At 38.3% G+C, this 24,923-nt stretch overlaps 1 protein-coding gene and 1 long non-coding RNA gene across 4 annotated transcripts; one reads left to right on the top strand and one right to left on the bottom strand.

Moving 5' to 3' along the window:
• Window positions 1-15,723: 15,723 nt before the first annotated feature.
• On the bottom strand, window positions 15,724-16,578 carry LOC109131584 (uncharacterized mitochondrial protein AtMg00810-like). Its single transcript, XM_019242710.1, has one exon. It carries the CDS (start codon window positions 16,576-16,578, stop codon window positions 15,724-15,726), a length of 855 nt encoding a protein of 284 aa, XP_019098255.1.
• Window positions 16,579-22,594: 6,016 nt separating this feature from the next.
• Window positions 22,595-24,916, top strand: LOC104773631. 3 transcript variants are annotated; one of them, XR_765149.2, is made up of 6 exons: window positions 22,597-22,928; window positions 23,134-23,307; window positions 23,816-23,880; window positions 24,007-24,102; window positions 24,690-24,743; window positions 24,852-24,916. It is a non-coding gene; the product is annotated as an uncharacterized LOC104773631 (long non-coding RNA). The 3 variants fall into 3 exon arrangements; XR_765148.2 differs by having other exon boundaries at window positions 22,595-22,928; window positions 23,816-24,102; window positions 24,650-24,743; XR_765147.2 differs by having other exon boundaries at window positions 22,596-22,928; window positions 23,816-24,102.
• The last annotated feature ends 7 nt before the right edge of the window (window positions 24,917-24,923 follow it).

Here is a 24,923-nt window from a genome sequence, read left to right as displayed (position 1 = left end):
TTTTGTTGGAACTTCCTCAACAATAGGAACCCTATGATTCACCTCAACATCCTCTGTAGACCCTTCAGAGATTCTCTACATTAAACCATACTACAAATCAAGCAAAACCCAAAAAAGTGGAAACTAAAGCCAGGGAGGTGAGGTGAATCATTGAAATGGTGTAAGTTATTAATTTTATAATAATGAATGCAGACTTTATTTCGTTATTTTATAAGAGGATGAATGAAGAGGTTCACCTCTAGTATTATTATAGAAGTGAACCCAAATATTGTTCTAAGGTATATATCAAAATAGTGATGATAAACACTTATTAGATAAGTTCTTTGAAGATTTAACATTTGAATTTTGTTTATTTGGCTAATTATATAACGATTATTTATGGTTGATATCTTTGAATTTGACCATCCTTTTGGTAACCTATTTATGTTTCACCAGATTTTTGTTATTCCTAATTTGTATATACCTATAGCATTTTCTCTGAAAACAAAAACTCAACAAAAAAAAAAAAAACTATCATTACCAAGAAGAGTGCTACAGAAACAATAATGGCAGCACAAAGTTTCAACTTGCTTTTGTGCTCTTATGTATATTTCTTCTTGTTTCTCAATCAATTGCTCAACCAGGTTCTGGTAATATTTTCTTCCTAAACTTCTTCATATCAAAAGAATAATGGTACACGAAATCAGTTATACTTGATTAGTTTTTTTTATAATATTATTTCAGCTAGGTGTCGTTACAAAGGCCCTTGTAAAATTGATCCTGATTGCAAGAATATATGCACTGCCCCGGATGAAGATCACAAGACTTTTTTCTGCTTTGGAAATGACCCACCGCATGGAGTATGTTGTTGTATAATACACCACTGATCATGATATATTTATATATTTCTATGTAATTTAGTATTTAAACCAACTCAATACTAAAAAAAAGTCGATTTAACTTACGTTTAAACGTGGTTGGAAAGATTTAACTTACTCTTTAATTTGTTTTGTTTTTATTTTTCTAATTACATACTAGTATATTGTTCTATTTTCATTAGATAAATTAATAGAAGATGAATAATAACTGAATCCAAAATATTTTTTTCAGTGTTCAAGAGTGTAGAGTGTAGAGCACATCTTTAGATGTTTTTTTGTTGGATTTCTCGTGGAACAATGATTTACTGCAGTCAGTTTCTTCAAGTTAAACGTGTTGTCAGATTTTTCTAAGAAATCTGAGCATATGATGGCTCAAAGAAGGAAGTTAAACATGTGGATCTCACTGTTGAAGAAGAATCGTGAAAGTTAAGTGAGAAGGAAAGACAAAGAGATCAAAAGGGTCAAGCAAGGGATTGGATGACAAAAGAAGAGGTGTTGTCGGAATTGGGAAGAAGCTTGGAATTTTGATAAAAGTACTCAAGTACAAGATGCAGGATCTCTAGAGATTCAGAGATTATACACAAGCTAAGTATGGGTTTGAGAGGAGGCTAACTCGAAGTTCTCAGTGGATTCTTTAACAAGAGACTGAGAATAGGAAATGAGAGAAACAGTTGCAAGTGATGCAGTGGACTGTTTAAAGTTAATCAGTTCAAGAAGAATGAAGTTGTTGTCCTTAAAGCAGAATGAAGAAGTTGTCTCAAACGCTGGTGTATGCAACAAAAGATTGATTCTACATGGATGAAAATGCAGGGGAGAACATACTGCATTTAGAGACTAAAAGAATTCCAGATTGTTGCGTCTGGTTGCATCGAAAAAGACCAATTCTGATTTGTTTTCACAAAGAATCACTTGCAGGAAATTTGTTGCAAGAGACTGATGAATAAGGAGAAGTTCAGTTTCATGGTTTAAAGAACAGTTACAATGAAGGTCTCTAAGGCACTGTCACAAGCAAGGTTGATGGTTAAAGGGAGATTCCGGTCAGGTCTGAAACTGGTAGTTATTTTTCTGCAGAGCAAGTTCAAGTTTTGCAGGCTATTTTTGTGTGGAAGTGGCTGCAAAAGAAGTGTCTCATGATTGAAAGTATCAAAGATTGCGAGTAGTAGGTCAATACTACTGGAGAAAGGCTGTTTAACAGGAAAATTGAACAGGTGGTTGTGTCGAAAGTCTTCCTAATATTGAGTGTTAGGCAGCGTGTCTTGTTAATTGATAACAACGGTACAAGCTGATGTTCAAGAGGATATGTTTAAACAGGGTTATGAAAAGGGAAATCTCAGGTTTTCTAGTGGTTGGATTTGCTTCTTAAGTCTGTTAATTTATTTGGTGAGTGGTTATCTCAAGGATTCAGGTTATGAAGTCATCAAAATTTCATAAATATGAATCGAGTTCTACACAAGTTTATGTGAAGGCAAGTCTACAACTCAAGTGAGGATAAGAGTGTTGTTAGCTCAGAAATGCAGTGTGGTGTTCACATATGGAGCTCAACAAAACTCTCATAAATCATATACATGCCATATTTTCAAATACTGATTTTTATTACTTTCAATTATTGGCAATGATATAACTATAGAAATATATCATGATCAGTGGTGTATTATACAACAACATACTCCATGTGGTGGGTCATTTCCAAAGCACATTAAAAACTTGTGATCTTCATCGGCGGCAGTGCATATATTCTTGCAATCAGCATCGATTTTACAAGGGCCTTTGTAACGACACCTAGCTGAAATAATATTATAAAAAACTAATCAAGTATAACAGGAAATCATGTACCATTATTCTTTTGACATGAAGAAGTTTAGGAAGAAAATATTACCATCACCTGGTTGAGCAATTGATTGAGAAATCTATACTAGTATTTTTGCAGCAGTTTTGCTCAAAAATACTAATAAGAAAAGTTTTAGCAATTAATGCTACTAATGCAATTAATTCTGTCGACCTCTAGCAATTTTATATAGACTTTTTAATATTTTATGGGCCTCTTGATAATTCATAATTTAAGGACCTCCATTTATTTAGGTTGTAGACAAAACAATGTCCAAAATTTCATAGGACCCGTGAAAATATACTCTTTTGCTAATAATCTAGACAAAATTTCTGGAAAATGAATTTGTAGACAAAATTTCCGGAAAATTACATTGCAATAACTACGACATTGATGATATTCTTAATTGCCAAAATGATTCTGAATGCAAATGAGTAGACTTTTGATTTATCAGGCACTCAAACTTTAAAAACTTTTATTTGGTTTATTTAAAACTTTAAAGATTTTAAAGATTTTAAAACTTTTATTCTTTATTTTAAAGATTTTTAAAAAGTTAAATATGAAAAATATTTAAAACTTTTAAAAAGTTAAATATGATAAATATTATACCGTAGATACACAATAAATATTAAATATTAAGATGATACAGTGTGAATTAAAATATCTCGGGACGGGGTTATATAGCGGGATGTGTTTTATCGATATTTATATAAATTAAAAAATATCAGTAATTCGGTGTTACACGGGTAAAACATCATTTCATTATTTTGTTAACACTGTCAGTATCAGAGAATAGACATATCTAATTAAATTTAAATAAATATTATATAAAAATAAATTATATTGCGGTATTATATGGTTTATTTAACAATTATTAAATAATTATAACATATTTGACCAACAAATACAATTTATAATTTTAATATTTTAATTATAAATAATTTTACCCCCCGGTGTACCGCGGATCCTAATCTAGTAAACAAGAGCAAAAAAGTAAATTGAAACTTTTGTGCTGCCATTAATGTTTCCGTAGCACAATAGTTTTTTTTTGTATTTTATTTTAAGTTTTTGTTTTCAGAGTAAATGGTCATCTCCCGTTATAAAATATTATATATATACAATTTAGGAAAATTAAAATCCGGTCAAACATAACAAGTTACCAAAAGGATGGTCAAAGTCAAAGAATAATCGTTATATAACCCAAATAAACAAAAATCAAATGTTATCTAATAAGTGTTTATCATCACTATTTTGATATATACCTTATACATTAATAGAAAAACGTTTTCATAAAAAAAAATTATGTGTCGTCGCTAGAGAGTTTGACAGACTATTTCTTAATTTGTTTCTAATTTTTAACAATATTAACATTTACATACTATATATTTTTCAAAAAATTCAATAACACCCAAAATTGAATTTATATTTCTAACTTAATTATATCATTTTCTTATATTTTTATTTAGTTCATATAGTGTGATAATATAAAATTGATATTATGATAATTTATACGGATTAAATCTGAATTATTATACAAAATGTTTACATATTCAAATAAAACTAAAAACATATATTACAGAAACAAATATTACATTCTAAATAATTTTTTTTATCAATAGATTTTATAAATATAAATTTCAGTAAAAAAATTTACTCTGCACATTGTTACCTAGTATATATACATTAGTGATGTTTTGACACTAGCCCAGGGCATATTAACAGGACCCAAAACCCGAGGCCAGCCCAAAATAGGCAGTTCGGTTTGGGGAGTATGTAATACTTGATCGGGTCTAGTATCTTTGAGATTCGGATATCTGATCGGGTTACTCGGATTCAAAATAACCCGAATTAAATATAAAAATATATCTAAGGGGATTTGAACCTAATATCTTAAGCATTTATAGGTGCATGTTAGACCAATTTGCCATCTTAGTTTTTATGTCCTAATTTTTGTTCAAAAAAAAACAAAAAAATTCTTATGTCCTTATATGAAACATTATATATATATATATATATATATAACTTGTGTTCTAAAATTACTAGAAAGATAAAAAATAATATCCGAGTAAGTAATATCTGAATCCGATCCGATAGTATAAAAAACCAAACGGTTCTATATGTCTAAATCTGGAAAGCCAAACTCGATCGGGTTCGCGAACCTGAATGCCCAGTGCTATTTGACACTATTGTAGGTGGGAAAAAAATAAACTTAAATTTTTAATTAATTTTAAAGTTTTACTTAAGCTGAAGTTAACAAAGGGATATTGGTTTTATTTTTACTAGTATTTTTGCAGCAACTTTAGTAAATAAATCCTCATTTTCAAAAGAATTACAAATTTTTTTTTATATTAGTACCAAAATTTTAAAACCAATTATAAGTAAGATTTTAAAAGATAAGAAAATATTTTTACCTAATTTAAACATAAATATATGATTCTACTTCACTTTTATTCGAATTTATATTTAAAATTTTCACATCATTTCATTATTTTGTTAACACTATCTTTTTTTTTTTTTTGTCAACAAATGAATCAGCTCAAGTGAGCCAATTTGGCGGAAAGTTGTTTACAAACAAAACATGAAACAGAGATAGGCGCGCTTGACGTGCCAAAGAGTCCGCTTTAACATTAGCATTACGAGAAATATAAGATAAAGAGAAAGAAGAAAACTCCTCTCGATCCAACTTAATATCCTTCAAGTAGGTTGCAAAGGCCGGCCAGTCATGTGGGGAAGACACCATCTTCACCAAGTCCGAACTGTCTGTAAAGAAAGCCACGTCACGGAAGTCATGGCCAATCATACACCGCATCGCCCAGATGAAAGCTTCAATCTCGGCATGTAACGGAGATAGACTACGCCGGTAGTTAGTAGCGCCTAGAATAGGTGACAATCCCTGCAAAGAAGTACAAATGCATCCTGCTCCTGCATAAACATCTGTCTTTTTCCAAGAACCATCAACAAAACATGTGATCTCTCCTCCGATACCGTTAAGTTAAATCTCAACGGTATTTGTATAAAGCCGAAAGTAACAATAATAATCCTCTAAACTTCTTCCATATTTGTTATCATATATATATATATATATTAACGTTAACCACTTTCTTCTACTACCTCTTCTTCTACTTAACCCATTGATCTCTTCCATGTGACCAATGATTTCAGAAACTCCATTACCTGATAGATTTAGATAACAAACAAATCAAACTCATATAGATTAAAAAAACGTAGCTCGAGTACTCAGTAGAGTGATGTTTTAGTTTACCTCAGACGGGTCACGAAGCGAGTAAAAGGNTACTCTGCACATTGTTACCTAGTATATATACATTAGTGATGTTTTGACACTAGCCCAGGGCATATTAACAGGACCCAAAACCCGAGGCCAGCCCAAAATAGGCAGTTCGGTTTGGGGAGTATGTAATACTTGATCGGGTCTAGTATCTTTGAGATTCGGATATCTGATCGGGTTACTCGGATTCAAAATAACCCGAATTAAATATAAAAATATATCTAAGGGGATTTGAACCTAATATCTTAAGCATTTATAGGTGCATGTTAGACCAATTTGCCATCTTAGTTTTTATGTCCTAATTTTTGTTCAAAAAAAAACAAAAAAATTCTTATGTCCTTATATGAAACATTATATATATATATATATATATATAACTTGTGTTCTAAAATTACTAGAAAGATAAAAAATAATATCCGAGTAAGTAATATCTGAATCCGATCCGATAGTATAAAAAACCAAACGGTTCTATATGTCTAAATCTGGAAAGCCAAACTCGATCGGGTTCGCGAACCTGAATGCCCAGTGCTATTTGACACTATTGTAGGTGGGAAAAAAATAAACTTAAATTTTAATTAATTTTAAAGTTTTACTTAAGCTGAAGTTAACAAAGGGATATTGGTTTTATTTTTACTAGTATTTTTGCAGCAACTTTAGTAAATAAATCCTCATTTTCAAAAGAATTACAAATTTTTTTTTATATTAGTACCAAAATTTTAAAACCAATTATAAGTAAGATTTTAAAAGATAAGAAAATATTTTTACCTAATTTAAACATAAATATATGATTCTACTTCACTTTTATTCGAATTTATATTTAAAATTTTCACATCATTTCATTATTTTGTTAACACTATCTTTTTTTTTTTTTTGTCAACAAATGAATCAGCTCAAGTGAGCCAATTTGGCGGAAAGTTGTTTACAAACAAAACATGAAACAGAGATAGGCGCGCTTGACGTGCCAAAGAGTCCGCTTTAACATTAGCATTACGAGAAATATAAGATAAAGAGAAAGAAGAAAACTCCTCTCGATCCAACTTAATATCCTTCAAGTAGGTTGCAAAGGCCGGCCAGTCATGTGGGGAAGACACCATCTTCACCAAGTCCGAACTGTCTGTAAAGAAAGCCACGTCACGGAAGTCATGGCCAATCATACACCGCATCGCCCAGATGAAAGCTTCAATCTCGGCATGTAACGGAGATAGACTACGCCGGTAGTTAGTAGCGCCTAGAATAGGTGACAATCCCTGCAAAGAAGTACAAATGCATCCTGCTCCTGCATAAACATCTGTCTTTTTCCAAGAACCATCAACAAAACATGTGATCTCTCCTCCGATACCGTTAAGTTAAATCTCAACGGTATTTGTATAAAGCCGAAAGTAACAATAATAATCCTCTAAACTTCTTCCATATTTGTTATCATATATATATATATATATTAACGTTAACCACTTTCTTCTACTACCTCTTCTTCTACTTAACCCATTGATCTCTTCCATGTGACCAATGATTTCAGAAACTCCATTACCTGATAGATTTAGATAACAAACAAATCAAACTCATATAGATTAAAAAAACGTAGCTCGAGTACTCAGTAGAGTGATGTTTTAGTTTACCTCAGACGGGTCACGAAGCGAGTAAAAGGCATTGCTGTCTTTGGGTACAGCAGAGACTAATACACTACAAGAAAAAGTGAATATTGTGACGGGAAAATTGTGACCGTTTGTTCTGTCATAATATTATGACGATTTAGACNAATTTTAATTAATTTTAAAGTTTTACTTAAGCTGAAGTTAACAAAGGGATATTGGTTTTATTTTTACTAGTATTTTTGCAGCAACTTTAGTAAATAAATCCTCATTTTCAAAAGAATTACAAATTTTTTTTTATATTAGTACCAAAATTTTAAAACCAATTATAAGTAAGATTTTAAAAGATAAGAAAATATTTTTACCTAATTTAAACATAAATATATGATTCTACTTCACTTTTATTCGAATTTATATTTAAAATNATGTCACTGTTTAGTTATAATATTGTGACCGACTTAAAGGTAACTAATTGTGGTCACTATTTGTGTCGAATTTGTTACAAAATATTTAGTCACAATTATAACCCGGGTAAACTCCCGGGAGGGAAGCAGGACGTCCGCGCACCCGAATAGACGGGACTATCGGGTGGGAGGGAACCTCCTCAACCTCGTCGTCCACCTGTGCCTGTAGCCAGGAGGTCGCTTCTCCTTGCGCGAGTTGCACAATGTCATCAGGTTGGTCCATTTGATTCTCAAAAACCCGAGCATTCCGAGCTTTCCTGATATACCACATGAGCCAAGGAAAAATCTGGACCTGTGAACCCGGATTCGTAGAACCCAAAAAATGGTCTACATTAGCATAGACTGAATCTGTCGGAAAATGGAGAGGCCCGACAGGAACATGAGCCAAAGCCCAGACCTGACGAGTTGGTGGACACCTAAAAATAGCATGATTAATGGTTTCCACTTCCGCCCCACATCGCGTACAACCAACCTCACAACTTATGCCCCGCCTACTCAAATTAGANCTTCAAGTAGGTTGCAAAGGCCGGCCAGTCATGTGGGGAAGACACCATCTTCACCAAGTCCGAACTGTCTGTAAAGAAAGCCACGTCACGGAAGTCATGGCCAATCATACACCGCATCGCCCAGATGAAAGCTTCAATCTCGGCATGTAACGGAGATAGACTACGCCGGTAGTTAGTAGCGCCTAGAATAGGTGACAATCCCTGCAAAGAAGTACAAATGCATCCTGCTCCTGCATAAACATCTGTCTTTTTCCAAGAACCATCAACAAAACATGTGATCTCTCCTCCGATACCGTTAAGTTAAATCTCAACGGTATTTGTATAAAGCCGAAAGTAACAATAATAATCCTCTAAACTTCTTCCATATTTGTTATCATATATATATATATATATTAACGTTAACCACTTTCTTCTACTACCNCACAACCCAATGCTTGAAAAGTATTTGGCACTCCCAAACGTGCCGTTTCATACCCTGATTTAACTGAATATTTACCAGATTTGGTGAAATGCCACCCTAAGGAATCTCTCAAAGGGATGCTAGAGAAAGGAATAGCCTCAATCAGAGCAACATCCCCCGGATCAAAGTGCTCAACGAGCCGATCCCTACGCCAAGAATTCGACTGAAAATCCATAAACTGTGTCAAACGGATAGTTGGGTCCTTAAAAGGACCGTTACTTAAAGCTGGTCTTGGGAATTGAGCTGGAACCCAGGGATCAGTCCATACAGAGATGGTGTCACCCGAGCCAACCCGTTTAATAAGCCCTTTATTTACCAAAGATCGAGCAGATACGATACTTCTCCACCCATATGAAGGGGAGTAGGACCGTATTGGATCCAAAGGATCAGAGTTTCTATAGTATCTACTTTTGAAAACCCTGGCAAACAGCGGGTCCGGAAACTCAATCAGTCGCCATAATTGTTTGGCCAAGAGGGCCATGTTAAAATCATCAACATTCCTGAATCCCAAACCGCCCATCTGCTTGCTACAGCAGAGCTTTTCCCAAGCGATCCAGTGCATACCCCCGGACTGACCATTAGAGCTCCACCAAAACTTTGCCACGACACTGGTAAGCTTTGAAGTAATTGTTTTAGGCAAACGATAACAAGACATCACAAAAGTGGGGACGGCCGTCGCAACGGACTTGATCATCACCTCCTTGCCCCCTTTGGACAACAATTTCCCCGTCCAACCCGTTGTCCTATTTTGAAGACGGTCTCTGACATAAGAAAAAACCTTCGTTTTGGACCCTCCCAAGCTCTAAGGAATCCCTAAATACGAGCCCATACCACCCAAGTTCGAGATCCCAAGGACCCCATGAAGCTCCGACTGGACACGGTCATCTACAGTATGACCGAACTGGACCGAAGATTTTGCAAAATTGATCTGTTGCCCCGATACAGCCTCGTATTGTTTGAGTATATCCAGAACCACACCACATTTCTCCTTATCCGCTTTGCAAAAAACAGACTATCATCCGCAAACAGCAGATGTGTTATTTGCGGGCATTTATTTGCCACCTTAATACCCGTGTTCTGCTTATCAGCCTCCGCCTTTCGAATATTTGCAATCTAAACCTCCGTACATAAGATAAACAAGTAAGGGGAGAGCGGGTCACCCTGCCGTAAACTCCGTGCCGGAACAATCTGACCATTTGGTTGCCCGTTAATAAGAACCTTGTACTCCACCGATGAGACACAAAACATAATCCATGAAATNCCCAAGTTCGAGATCCCAAGGACCCCATGAAGCTCCGACTGGACACGGTCATCTACAGTATGACCGAACTGGACCGAAGATTTTGCAAAATTGATCTGTTGCCCCGATACAGCCTCATATTGTTTGAGTATATCCAGAACCACACCACATTTCTCCTTATCCGCTTTGCAAAAAAACAGACTATCATCCGCAAACAGCAGATGTGTTATTTGCGGGCATTTATTTGCCACCTTAATACCCGTGTTCTGCTTATCAGCCTCCGCCTTTCGAATATTTGCAATCTAAACCTCCGTACATAAGATAAACAAGTAAGGGGAGAGCGGGTCACCCTGCCGTAAACTCCGTGCCGGAACAATCTGACCATTTGGTTGCCCGTTAATAAGAACCTTGTACTCCACCGATGAGACACAAAACATAATCCATGAAATCCAAATCTCCGCGAACCCCATCTTCCGTAGTAGTGCCGCCACAAAATCCCACTCAACCCTATCATACGCCTTACTCATATCTGTCTTGATTGCCATAAACTTCCCCTTGCATGAATTATTGGTTCGCAGACCGTGGAACATCTCTTGAGCTATCAGGATGTTGTCTGAGATCAAACGTCCAGGGACGAACGCTGATTGTGTTTCCGAGATTAAACCGGGTAAGATCGACTTGAGCCGATTACATAAGACCTTTGACAAGATCTTGTATCCCACATTGCACAAGCTGATAGGGCACAGCTCCGTCATCCGGGTCGGTTTTGCCACCTTCGGGATGAGACAGATATGCGTTTGGTTCAAGCTTTTATCAAACTCACCTTCCTCAAAAAACTGATTAACCAAAGCCACCAGATCATCCTTGACAACTGTCCATGCCTTTTGAAAAAATAAGGCTGTCATTCCATCCGGCCCCGGAGCTTTTTCCGGATGCATCATAAATAAAGCATGTTTTACCTCCGCTTCCGTAGCAGGGCCGTCAATCGGGCATTTTCTGCCTCGGTAATAACCGTGTCAATTTCCCGTAGAGATTCCTCAAAATTGGTCGGACATATCGAGGAAAATAACTCCTCGAAATATGAAACCGCCGTGTCACAAATTGCACCGTCCTCCGTCGACCAGACATTATGTTCATCAAAAATTCCTACAATCCTGTTGCGGGCCCGTCTCTGCTTGGTCTGAGCTTGAAAATACTTAGTATTTTTATCCCCCACCCGCATCCACCGGTTCCGACTTTTTAAATACCAGTGGATCTCTTCATCCCGGTAAGCCTCCCGTAGGCGGCCATTAAGGTCCGAGATCATCTCCGGGGTTGATGAATCATTGGCCTAAGCCATCTCCAACTGCCGCTTAAGGTCCTCAATTAATTCCCGTCCAAACGGAGCCTGTGACTTACCCCATCGAGAGATTTCTCGTCTACAGTTAATAATTTTCCCGGAAAAATCCTGATCCGGTTTGTCTGACCAACCGGAGGAGATCACATCCATTAAACCTGGTTTACCCACCCAACGGCGATCAAACATGAAGCTCCTACGCCCCCGCGGCCTCTTCGCCCCAATGCTAACCACAAGAGGCTTATGATCAGAAGCAATCATAGGTAAATACTCTGTAACCGTGTCTGGAAATAAATCATGCCAATCCTCATTTCCTAAAGCCCTGTCTAACCGACACAGAATTGGTTTCTTATCACGCCATCCCCGCAAGGACAGACAATCCCCCAAATAGGGAAAATCCAAGAAACCACAGTCCCTAATCATCCCATTGAAAGCGAGAAACGAGGAGGCAGGCCTAAGCTTCCCTCCTCGTTTCTCATGATTTCCAGTTAATTCATTTAGATTCCCAACCATAAACCAAGGATTTGACCGAGTTAAACTAATCCGTAATAACCTTTCCCAGACCAAATCCCGGTTCTTAGGAACAAGATCACCATAAACAAATGTTAAATAAATGACACGTCCCTTGAAAACCGCTTCAACATAAATCATTCGATTAGACTTCATTAAAATTGAAACATTGAAAAAGTTTTTATTATAAAATAAAGCCAAACAACCGCTACATCCCACGGGTTCCACAGTTATTAAATCACTATAGCCAAAATAGCCTACAAATTTTTCCAAATGAGAAAATGATTGTTTTGTTTCCATAAGAAATAAAAAATCTGGCCTATGTTTATTCCAGAGATCCCTAAGGTTCCCTATGGTGGCCTTATTTCCAAGCCCTTGGCAATTCCAACTTAGTACATTCATTTAACAGGCTTTGGTTTTGGTGGCTTCCCCCACCTGGGCCTCCTTTCACCCCGTCCTGGGCCTTGGAGTCTTGACCGGTTTCACCTAAAGATGGCCCGTGAGGAGGACGCCTCCGTGGAGAGAGAAGCATTTGCGCATTCCTCTTTTTGGTAGAGATCCCTCGCAACACCGAACCCATTCCTCGTCGACCCCTTACACCTGAACCTCGCGTGGTAGAACCTTGAAGGCGACCCTCAACCTCATCTCCATCCTCGCAACCCAAGTCCTCCTCCGAGAGAGCACCCTCTTCCTTATCACCAACCAGTTCCCCACTTGCAACCTCATTACAGACCTCTCGATCAACCTCCTCTCCGACCTCCATCTGGTCAATAACCCCAGTCAAGCCATCCTCCACAACCATACCCGTAGGCAAGCTCCCGGGAAGAACCAAAAGTGCGACACCCTGTGGGAAACAAACCCCCTGCTGCACAACATTCGGGCGTTGCTCCTGTGAACTCGATACCAACGCATGACCTGTCACCAAGGTATGATCCACCGTAGCCGTGACTGAGGTGGACGAAGCAATCCGTGAGATCTCTTGATCTCCTAACAGAATCTAGTGCCTTTGCGAAACCGTTGGAGCCCCTTGTCTGCCACGAGGTGGTTGAGAAGTCCCGGAACCAGAGCTCCCCTTGTTACGGGAGGCCTGTTCCGGTCTAGACTTGGGACCTCCAGAAGATTGTCCCCAGTGCCCACCTTTACTAGAACCAGCTCCCCGCCTTGCAGCAGCAAGCACTGCACCTTTGTAACTCAGCATCTCCCCATGATCCTTATCAGCCTCAGGGCTAATTTGACCTTCAGTAGCCGAAACTGTCTTCGCTAGTGGGCATACCGTTTCGTCGTGACACAAGCGAGAGCAAAGCTTGCACCAGCCAAAAACCTTCTCATACTTAAGTTTGACAATCGTGACCTGTCCATTGTAGAACTTGACATCCGTTTCGAAACAGAGCGGCTGAAGACCATCAATGGAGACCCAAATTCTCCCTCGATCAATATCCACATCCTCCACTGTGCCTAGAGCGGATCCAATATCGCGAAAAGTGGGTTCTGCCCAGAATTGAATGGGCACATCGATCACCCGGATCCAGACCTTTAGGGACGATGGATAGTTAGGATACACCACAGGTGTCCATCGGACCATCGACACCATCAGAGAATCAAAATGGAAAGGTTCCATATTCATAACTCTCATGATGTCAGCCTCTTCATCAAAATCAAACTGGAATTTTCCCAAACCCAAATCAGCTGCCGCAACACGCCCCTCAACCTGCAAGAACCGTGGCATCATGACCAGCAACGATTTCATATCCTGCCTGGAAGGATTGAAACAGCGCCCCAAAACTGTCTTGGAGTACCCAGCAATGAGATCAGAATTATCAAAATATGAGATTTTGATTTTCCTCCGTGGCTTGGAGACAATCTCCGACTGACCACCCAAACCGTTCCCCACGAGAGAGCCTTGAGACATAGCGAAAAAACCCAAAGACAGAAGTGAAACAAGTGAAAAACAGGACCGGAGCGAGCAAAATAAGAAATGATAGCTGCTCGAGAGATCCCACAACACTATAAAGACCAGTCGCGACCTAAGATAGCACCAAATCGGGAAGGCAATACCAATCAGAGAGATTCCGATCCACCGCAATAGAAAATCCGCCCATAATCTCACCAAAAATGGTAATCGAATCCCCCCGTAACCCAGATCCTTCGCACCCATCTGATACTGAACTTTCCAAAAAACCCAAATACCATCAGAGCACCCAATTAAACCAGATCCCAGAGATTCCACACCTTCCGTCACCGAGAATCCAAAATTGGAAATTAGATATCCGATGCCAACCCAATAAACCATGAAAACCTTAACATCTCCATCATTAAATGAAATCCGATCCGCCTGCGAAAGAAACAGACCCACACGGAGATCTCGAGAATCCCTCGACTTGAGGGCCACAGAATCCCCAACCAAAAAACCAACAAAACCTTGAAAACCCTTCTTCCCCCGCAACACCAGGGAGGAAAGGACCAGAGGAACCCATAAAATTCTCCTGAGATCCACCCGACAACCTCTATGGAGCATGTGGCGATCGTTGTCCTAAAACCCTAAAAGCGCCGTCGCTTGTTATAAGAGTAATAAAATATCTAATTAAGTTGATTAAGTTAATATTATAAAAAACTATTCTACTGCATACCATAGATTAAATCATAAAGTTAACAATCAAAATATACTTATAACACTAAGAGTACTCAAGTACAAGATGCAGGATCTCTAGAGATTCAGAGATTATACACAAGCTAAGTATGGGTTTGAGAGGAGGCTAACTCGAAGTTCTCAGTGGATTCTTTAACAAGAGACTGAGAATAGGAAATGAGAGAAACAGTTGCAAGTGATGCAGTGGACTGTTTAAAGTTAATCAGTTCAAGAAGAATGAAGTTGTTGTCCTTAAAGCAGAATGAAGAAGTTGTCTCAAACGCTGGTGTATGCAACAAAAGATTGATTCTACATGGATGAAAATGCAGGGGAGAACATACTGCATTTAGAGACTAAAAGAATTCCAGATTGTTGCGTCTGGTTGCATCGAAAAAGACCAATTCTGATTTGTTTTCACAAAGAATCACTTGCAGGAAATTTGTTGCAAGAGACTGATGAATAAGGAGAAGTTCAGTTTCATGGTTTAAAGAACAGTTACAATGAAGGTCTCTAAGGCACTGTCACAAGCAAGGTTGATGGTTAAAGGGAGATTCCGGTCAGGTCTGAAACTGGTAGTTATTTTTCTGCAGAGCAAGTTCAAGTTTTGCAGGCTATTTTTGTGTGGAAGTGGCTGCAAAAGAAGTGTCTCATGATTGAAAGTATCAAAGATTGCGAGTAGTAGGTCAATACTACTGGAGAAAGGCTGTTTAACAGGAAAATTGAACAGGTGGTTGTGTCGAAAGTCTTCCTAATATTGAGTGTTAGGCAGCGTGTCTTGTTAATTGATAACAACGGTACAAGCTGATGTTCAAGAGGATATGTTTAAACAGGGTTATGAAAAGGGAAATCTCAGGTTTTCTAGTGGTTCGATTTGGTTCTTAATGTAGAGAATTGGGAAAAGATGATCTTGTATTATTGACATGACCAACACATTTATACAAGAAGTTGTTGTTATCACTAATGTACAATGATAAGATGAGATCTTTTATAAGATAAAGACTAAACAGATTGATGCATATCATGTCTATACTAATACGCCCCCGCAAGATGGACGTCGGTTGCAGAGTCCAATCTTGTGACATAGAGTGTCAAAGCGCTGACGAGGCAGAGGCTTTGTTAATGCATCCGCGAGGTTGTCTGCAGAACTAATGTGAGCAACGCGCAGTTGCTTGGCTTGAACTTGCTCACGTACGAAATGATAATCAAGAGCCAAATGCTTCATGCGAGAATGAAACACGGGATTCGCAGAGAGGTAAGTGGCACCAATGTTGTCACAAAACAGAACCGGTGTAGCAGGTGACTGAATGCCAAGTTCGGACATGAGATAGGTGACCCACTTGACCTCTGATGCAGCAGCAGTAAGAGCCCGATACTCCGCTTCAGTAGAAGAACGAGCAACACCACTCTGCTTTTTCGACGACCAAGACACAGGCTGACGACCAAGGTAGACAAGATAACCGCCAGTAGATAAGTAGTCATCGCGACAGCCAGCCCAGTCAGCATCAGAGTACGCATGAAGTGTGGTAGGAGTGGAAGCAGAGAAGAAAATTCCCTTTTTTTCAGTCCCAACCAAGTAGCGCAACACTCGCTTCACAGCCTCCCAATGCACTGTAGTTGGTTTGTGCATAAATTGAGATAAACGATTGACAGCAAAAGCAATGTCAGGCCGAGTCAACAAGAGATACTGCAGGCTGCCAACAGTAGCACGATATTGAGTTCCATCAGACAAGGGAACACCAGACGAGAGAGTAAGAACCTGCGAGGACACCATTGGGGTTGGAACAGGCTTAGCTTCGGCCATGAGAGTCTTGCGAAGCAAGTCAGTAATGTATTTGGTCTGTGTTAGATGGAGACCAGCGGCTGTGCGATAAGCCTCCATACCAAAGAAGTAGGAGAGTTAACCGAGGTCCTTGAGGGAGAACTTAACACCAAGAAAATCAGTGACACGGCGTAACTCAGAGAAGGAAGAACCAGTGATGATTATATCATCAACATAGACGAGGATGTAGATATAAGAGGCACCAGTGCGAAGCACAAAGAGAGAAGCATCAGCATGTGAGTTCTTGAAGCCAAGACTAACTAGAAAGTCCTTGAGAGCATTATACCAAGCACGCGGCGCCTGCTTCAAGCCATAAACAGCCTTTTTGAGGCGACAAACATGATGAGGGTTGTCCTTATCAACGAGTCCTGGAGGCTGGAGCATGTATACTTCTTCAGTTAGTGGCCCTTGGAGGAAGGCGTTGTTGACGTCAAGCTGTAGGAGGGGCCAATTGCGACCAACAGCAGTACCAAGAACAACACGAATGGTGGCATGCTTAACAACCGGACTAAATGTGTCGTGATAATCAAGTCCAGGGCGTTGGTGATAACCTTTTACGATGAGGCGGGCTTTGTATTTGTCTACTGAGCCGTCTGGTTTGCGCTTGATGCGAAAGACCCATTTGGAGCCAACTATGTTCTTAGCAAGTGAGCGATCAACCAAGTCAAGCGTATCATTCCTCTTAAAAGCATCAGCCTCCGCATGAATAGCCTTTGTCCACTTCTCATCGTTAAGAGCTTGCACGTGACTTACCGGTTTGATCTCTTTGAGAACAGCAGTGAGACCATATTGAGGATTCGGCTTGCGAATGTTGTCCTTTGCGCGAGTCTGCATTTGATGAGTGTTTTGAGGAGGCGGAGGTGCCGGTGGAGAGCTAGTAGAGGCCGAAACAGAGTCATTAGCCAATGACGACGCAGAGGACGAAGCAGCAGAGAAGAGAGCAGGAGAGGACTCAAGTGTTGTCGTAGTGGTGCCAACAGGTGAGGAATCTAACGACGGGGCTTCAAGAAGAGTGAGTGACCGATCGAATGTAGGAGCAACAGAGGCTGAGAATGAATCAGAGGTTTGTGTTTCGGGAGAGGAATGAGAAGAAGAGGCTGTTTGCAGAGGAAAGGGAAAGACCGACTCGACGAACTAAACATGGCAAGAGACGTAAATATGAGAGGTATAGACATCTAAGCAAAGATAGGCACTTTGAGTGAGAGAGTAACCTAGAAAAACGCAGGGTGAGGATTTTGAACTGAACTTGTTTTGACCGTAAGGTCGAATCCATGGATAGCATAAACAGCCAAAGGTTCGAAGCTTAGTGTAATTGGGTTCAGTCTGAAAGAGTAAGTGATAAGGAGAATACTGAGAGAGGTTTGGGGTTGTTTGACGGTTTATAAGGTAGACAGCAGTGGCAAAAGAGTAGGTCCAGTAAGTGTGTGGTATGGATGCATGAGTGAGAAGAGAGAGACCTGTTTCAACAATATGGCGATGATTTCTTTCAGCTATGCCATTGTGCTCAGGAGTATGGGGAGGAGACGTGAAATGCGAGATTCCGTTTGTTGCCAAAAATTGCTTGAGAGCAAGGAACTCCCCCCCATTATCCAAAAAAGCATGGTGATCTTTGTGTTGAAACGGTTCTCAACAAGGGCTTTGAAGATGGGAAAAATTTGAGCAACTTGTGATTTTTGTTTGAGAGGATACAACCACGTATATCTTGTGTAATGGTCCACAAGATAACATAATACTTGTACCCATCAATAGAGACAACAGGGGATATCCAAACATCAGAGAAAAGGATGTCAAGGGGAGCTTTTGATTGTAAAGAGGAGATAAAGAAAGGTAATTTATGGCTTTTATTACTAGAACAAGAGTTGCAAAATAAATGAGAAGATAAAGATGCAAAAATAGGTAAAGAAAACTTAGAAATCATATGATGTAAAGTCTGGGAATTTGGATGTCCTAATCTAGAGTGCCATGAAGAGGGTGACACTTTGGAGCAACTGAAGGCTGAAACAGAAGACGGAACAGTGTTTGGGACGGTGATCGGCCACTCATACACGCCCTCATTGGCCTTGCCACTGAGAAGTGTTGTCCCCGTGCGTAGATCCTTCACTTGAAAAGTAAAAGGACACAATTGAATCATTACATTGTTGGTTTGACAAAGTTTGTTGGCAGAGATCAAGTTTTTCTTCATTGCAGGAACACAGAGAACATTAGTGAGCCTAAGGTTCCGAGATTGAGAGGGGAGAGAGATGAAACCAGAGTGAGTTATGGGCAGATTGGATCCATTTCCAACCATGATATTTTCTCCACCGGTGTAAGGAGCATGGAGGGAGAGATTGGAGAGGTCACTTGCAATGTGGTGTGAGGCGGCGCTGTCAAGGAGCCAGGGAGAGAGATCAGGATGCGGAGAGCTTGTTGTGTGATGAGCATGTGGTTGTTGTGGCCATTGAGGCGTTGGAAGCGGCAAGTGAGGTGCAGACCAAGGATCAGGACCACGATATGGAGCAGAGTATTGTGGTGAGTAGGAAGGAGCTGGAGAAGTTGGAGAAGGGGCTCTGTATTGGGGACATCGGCGAGCACCATGTCCTTGAACACCACATATCTGACACTTGCCGAGGTATGGTCTAGATGGACGAAACCCTCCACGCGAAGGGTTGTAACCACCACGGGAAGAAGAGTGAGACTGTCGAGGTGTAAACTGGGTTGCATTCGCAGTAACCGGAACAGAGTAGTCGGACTTGCCAGAAGACTTGAGGGCATTCTCGCGGTTGATGAGTTTTTCATGGAGTTCTGGGATCAAGATTGGTGTGTCACGACCTTGAACCATCTCGGTAACAGCTCTGTAGTCTTCTCCAAGGCTAGAGGTAATGTAGTCAAGAAGATCCTCATGAGGAAGAGGAGCATCAAGCAGAGCAAGTTTGTCAGACTTGTCAATGATGTCACGCATATAGTCGTGAATCGACTTGTTTCCTTTGGAGATATCTTTGAGCTGATCCTTGATCTGACGGATGTGACCACGAGATGCGTTGCATAGGTGCGAGAGAGAGTCTGCCAGAGATCTCGTGTTGTTGCAGTGCGAGCGACAATCGGTTGAACAGTGAGGGAGAGAGAGCCAAGGATAGCGCTGAAGAGGAGCTTGTCCTGACGTTTCCAGGTGGAGAAGTTTGGATTTGGTTGATTTGTAGCGGTAGCAGTGTTGACTGTTTCACTAGGTGTGTTGTCATCATCGGTGATGAAGACATGGAGATCGTGAGCCTCAAGCAAGGAACGGATCTGCAGACGCCAAGTGATGAAGTTGTTTGGCGTGAGTTTGGTGATGTTGGCCATGTTGAGAGAGATTAGGGTTTTGTGAGGCTCCGAGATGTTGAAAACAGGGGAGGATTCAACAGAGGTAGAAGAAACTTCAGATGTCATGATCGGTAAGAAGAAAAAAAGATGCAGAAAAAAAGAAACGAGAGAAGATTAACGAGAGAAAGAAGATTGAGAAGAGAAAAATTCTTTGGATCAGTGCTCTGCTACCATATAGAGAATTGGGAAAAGATGATCCTGTATTATTCACATGACCAACACATTTATACAAGAGGTTGTTGTTGATATATCATGGTTTTTGTGGTTTTTAACCATGATATAAGGAGTCTTTTAGTGTCTTTTCATTTGTTTCTAGATTGTTTTTGAGTCTTTACAAGTTTTTAGCATGGAAGGAGCAAAGTGGAGCAATTTGGATCAGTTTGGAGCAATAATCCGCAAGAAATCAACTTGGAATCGATCAGAGGAGATGGTGTCGATCGACACCCAGTCCAAACCGACGAGAGAGCCAAATTTGGAAGTTTTACAAAATTGCCCGAAGTTTTCCATATTTGCAAGACTAGTCCCTGACGTGTTTTAGGACATATATATATAATTTTTAGGTTTTCCAAACCCTTAAGTTGTATTCTATCAAGTTTTATTTTTCCTGCAACCCTGTGAGATTTTGAGAGCTTTTGAGAGAGAGAGATCTGCTTTGAGAGAATAATTTCTTAAACTCCCTTTTACTCTTTTAATCTCTATTGCTTATTATTCAGAATCATGTCTTGTTCTTTATTGATTATGTCTGAGTAGTTTGCTTGTTAGGTTTAGGGTTTTTCACAGGGAAAATTATTAGATCTGTTTATTTAGGATTCTTTATCTATCTAGATCTTCATCTTAGGTTGTTCTTCATATTAATCCTTGATTGGCCATCTAGAATTAATACTTTAGGAAAATAATTTGATATGAGAATATAATTGTTTTCCTGATAAAACCTTTTGATGAGCAAAATTATTTTCTGCAAAGAGATTTGATTTAATAATTTTGTGAACAATCTAAACCTGATTTTATTGCTGATTTTTAACCTAGAATTTTACAAAGAGATTTGGATTTTCTGGTTTTAAATTTAGATATTATTTGCAGTGAGAACTGATTTAATTTACAAAAGTGTTTAGAGTTCTAGATCTGTTCTTAATTGTTTGAATCCTAATTTATTGATTTATTTAATATTTCATAATTTCCTGAGAAATTCCCTAGGCCTAGCTTTTTGATCTCCTGAATTTACAACAGCCTTTAATATTAATATTTTGCATTGCTTTTGTTTTAATTCAATTTAATCTGTTTAGCATAATTATAAAACTCTATAATTTATTGTGTAGTCTTGAGTCCTTGTGGAATTCGACCCCTAAGTACTGCATTGATCTCTTAATTTGAGAGAGTAGCTCTAGGGTTAATTTGAGCATATCAAATTTTGGCGCCGTTGCCGGGGATCGAACCCGGGTCACCCGCGTGACAGGCGGGAATACTTACCACTATTCTACAACGACTCAAACTTTATGGTTTTGACTGACACAACTAAAACTCAAAAACAGAAAACATAGTTAGTAACTAACCTCCCCCAGACTTAAACAACACTGTCCCCTAAGTACTGCATTGATCTCTTAATTTGAGAGAGTAGCTCTAGGGTTAATTTGAGCATATCAGTTGTTATCACTAATGTACAATGATAAGATGAGATCTTTTATAAGATAAAGACTAAACAGATTGAGGCATATCATGTCTATACTAATACTTAAGTCTGTTAATTTTTTGGTGAGTGGTTATCTCAAGGATTCAGGTTATGAAGTCATCAAAATTTCATAAATATGAATCGATTTCTACACAAGTTTATGTGAAGGCAAGTGTACAACTCAAGTGAGGATAAAAGTGTTGTTGGCTCAGAAATGCAGTGTGGTGTTCACATATGGAGCTCAACAAAACTCTCATAAATCATATACATGCCATATTTTCAAATACTTATTTTTATTACTTTCAATTATTGGCAATGATATAACCATAGAAATATATAAATATATCATGATCAATGGTGTATTATACAACAACATTGTCTGACATTATCAAAGCACAAAAACTTTTTGTGATCTTCATCTGGGGCAGTGCATACATTCTTGCAATCAGCATCGGATTTACAATTAGAGCTTTTGTAACGACAGCTAGCTGAAATAATATTATAAAAAACTAATCAAGTATAACTGATTTCGTGTACCATTAATATTCTTTTGAAATGAAGACGTTTAGGAAGAAAATATTACCAGAACCTGGTTGAGCAATTGATTGAGAAACAAGAAGAAAAATAAATAAGATCATAAAAGCAAGTTGAAACTTTTGTGCTGCCATTATTGTTTCTGTAGCACTCTTCTTGGTAATGATAGTTTTTTTTTTTTTAAGTTATTGTTTTCGGAGTAAATGTCATCTCCCTTTATAAAATATTGTATATATACAATTTAGGAAAAATAAAAATCTGGTCAAACATAAAAAGTTACCAAAAAGATAGTCAAAGTCAAAGATATCAACCATCAATAATCCCTACTATTAAAAGAAAAACGTTGCCTGAAAAAAAAACCTTAGTTTTGTAAGAATTTACAATACAATACCATTGCAATTATGACCAAATAATCGATTTTTTAAAAGGGTAAAATGGTCGTTTAATTGTCACCCAGTCGGATAAACGCGCGGATCCATTTTCGGGTCGGATCTTATTAACTTTTCTGTTATAATCTCAGCCATCAAGTGTTTTTTTGAGCAAAAATCCTAGCCGTTCATTTACATACATTTTACTAAACCTAAAAAAAGCTTTCTCTTTCGGCCTCTGCTTTGGAGTCTGGATCTTCGTCTCTCTTAATTCGTTTTGATTTTAGGAGATGTAACAGCTATTTAATAGGAGTCGGATCATTCCCAAACCCTAGAAAAGGCCAAATTACCAGCTACTTCTTTGTGTTCCTCTCTCTCAAACCTCTTTCAATTTTTATTAGTCTATTTTCAAAACTCTCGATGCATTGAACGCCTACAGATATAAAAATCTAAAGAACAGTTTTGAAGAAGTTGGCTAGAATGGATTTATCGGCGACAACAAGGTAATTCGATTTCCACCTAAAACCAAATTGTTCTCAGTCTGCTCTATGTATTACTTTGATTATTGATATTTGGGGGTTTTCAACTTTTTTTTTTTTCATGGTTTTTCAAGAATAGAAATGAATTCTTCGTCTTTGTGTGTCGCTGGAATCAACAATTGAATCAGAATTCCAATAACTTAAGTGACTTTCTTTTTTGTCTCTATAGGATCAGAGAGGTGATGATTGTAAAGAAAGAGAGGCGAAGATGGTATGAGTAGAAAAGAGATCTGAGATGATTCGGTGATCAATTTGAAGAAGAAGAAGCACCAGATCGACTCTGAACATGAGTCCAACCCTTAGCCTAATTACGCTTTTGTAAATCTCTCTCTCTCTCTTCTAGGTCAGTCCCTTTGACTACTCATCATTCATTTTCTACGACGATTTTGGAATATCAATTAAAAGTCGAAATGTATAGAGGGAAATGATCATCTACCAGCATAAGTTCAATTCATATTGTTCATATATACAGCTTTATTCTACCACAATAGCCCATGGAACTGTGGTAAATGATTAAACCACAGTAGCATATTGTCGACGATTTCTGTTTTTTCATAAATGATTAAACCAACTCTCTCATAAAAAGCTAAAAATGACGTAACTTTTTTATAATGGAATAATAGACATTAGCTCATTCATATTGTTCATCCATCGATTAAGCACACTCTTATGGTGTTACCTCTTTGCCAAAATCCCTTTTTATTTGCAGTGATTAGTGATTTGTGGATTGATGTATCTTTTGGACTTATGAACTAACCACAAATGACTATATTACAATATAAAAAAAAAAAAGAGGAGAGATTCACTTTTGTTCTTTCAATCAATCTGAAACTGTTGGCTTTGCTGCGCAGGTGAAGCAACGGGTTCTGGAGAGTGAACTAGACCTATCGTATTCACCGGGGCAGAATATTTTGATGTGAGTGACGTGTTGGGAACAAAAAGCCATCTTCTCACAACTCTCTGTTTTATATGTTATACTAAAAGCAGAGCTTCTTATGTTTTTGTGGGCGACTATATCTACGTATGGTTTCCAATTTTTCAGAATAGGTTTAATATAATAACAAAAACAATTTGCAAGAGTTCAGAGGCTCCAATGATAGTGACACGTTTGAAGCAAAGAACAAGATGAATGAGCAAGGTTAGTCAAATTTCAGAAAATTATCTGCACAAGTATATATGAAATGTTTTATGTGTTCAGTTTTTTTAAGAGTTTCAATTGTTTTTGTTGTTTCGGTTCTTAAACCATTTTTTATTATGTTGTATAGTTTTTTTTAGGTTTTTTGTTGTCTAAGCTGTAGGGTTTTGATTAATTAATTTGCAGATTTTTATTGTCTAAGTTGTAGGTTTGGTTTGTCTAAGCTATAAACTACAGATTTTAGTGAATTAATTTGCATAATTTGATTGTCTAAGTTACAGGTTTTTGTCTAAATTATGGGCTCAAGTATATGAACACATATGACTACTCTAGATGCTAAATTATGTTAATCTCTATTGAGAGTCAATGGATATGTTTGCTATCGGCCAAATATAAACAATTTCATGGGAGAGTGAGAGGTTGATTATGTGATTTTTAACGATTTGTAGTGTTTTTAGGGTTGTTGAGTTTATAGAATGTATGGTTTCTTAGATATCCTGCCAGGGTAAGAACTGACTCCTTTAACATAAAGCTGTAATTTATATCTCAGGTTAAGATTTTCATCCTCCATTAACACCATTTTGTCTCAGGCCATCTTAATTTACTCTCAAGCCCTTGAAAAATTTGTTCCGCATATTCAACAGGTATGAGAACTGGGTTTCCCTTTTGTCTTCTTAATCTTGGCTCTCTCATATATACTTTTAAAAAAAAAAAATTGCTGGGATATTAACAGAACAATTGTTTTATCTCAGGTTAGTGTGGAGAGACTTTGTTCAAAAAAAAAAAAGGGTTAGTATGGAGAGTAGTGGAAAGGGAGTCTCAAG

The sequence above is a fragment of the Camelina sativa genome, unplaced genomic scaffold, assembly GCF_000633955.1.
Source record: "Camelina sativa cultivar DH55 unplaced genomic scaffold, Cs unpScaffold00599, whole genome shotgun sequence".
Lineage (NCBI taxonomy): Eukaryota > Viridiplantae > Streptophyta > Magnoliopsida > Brassicales > Brassicaceae > Camelina > Camelina sativa.
Note: the sequence above shows the minus strand (reverse complement) of the source record. Positions and strands in the feature narration are given on the sequence as shown.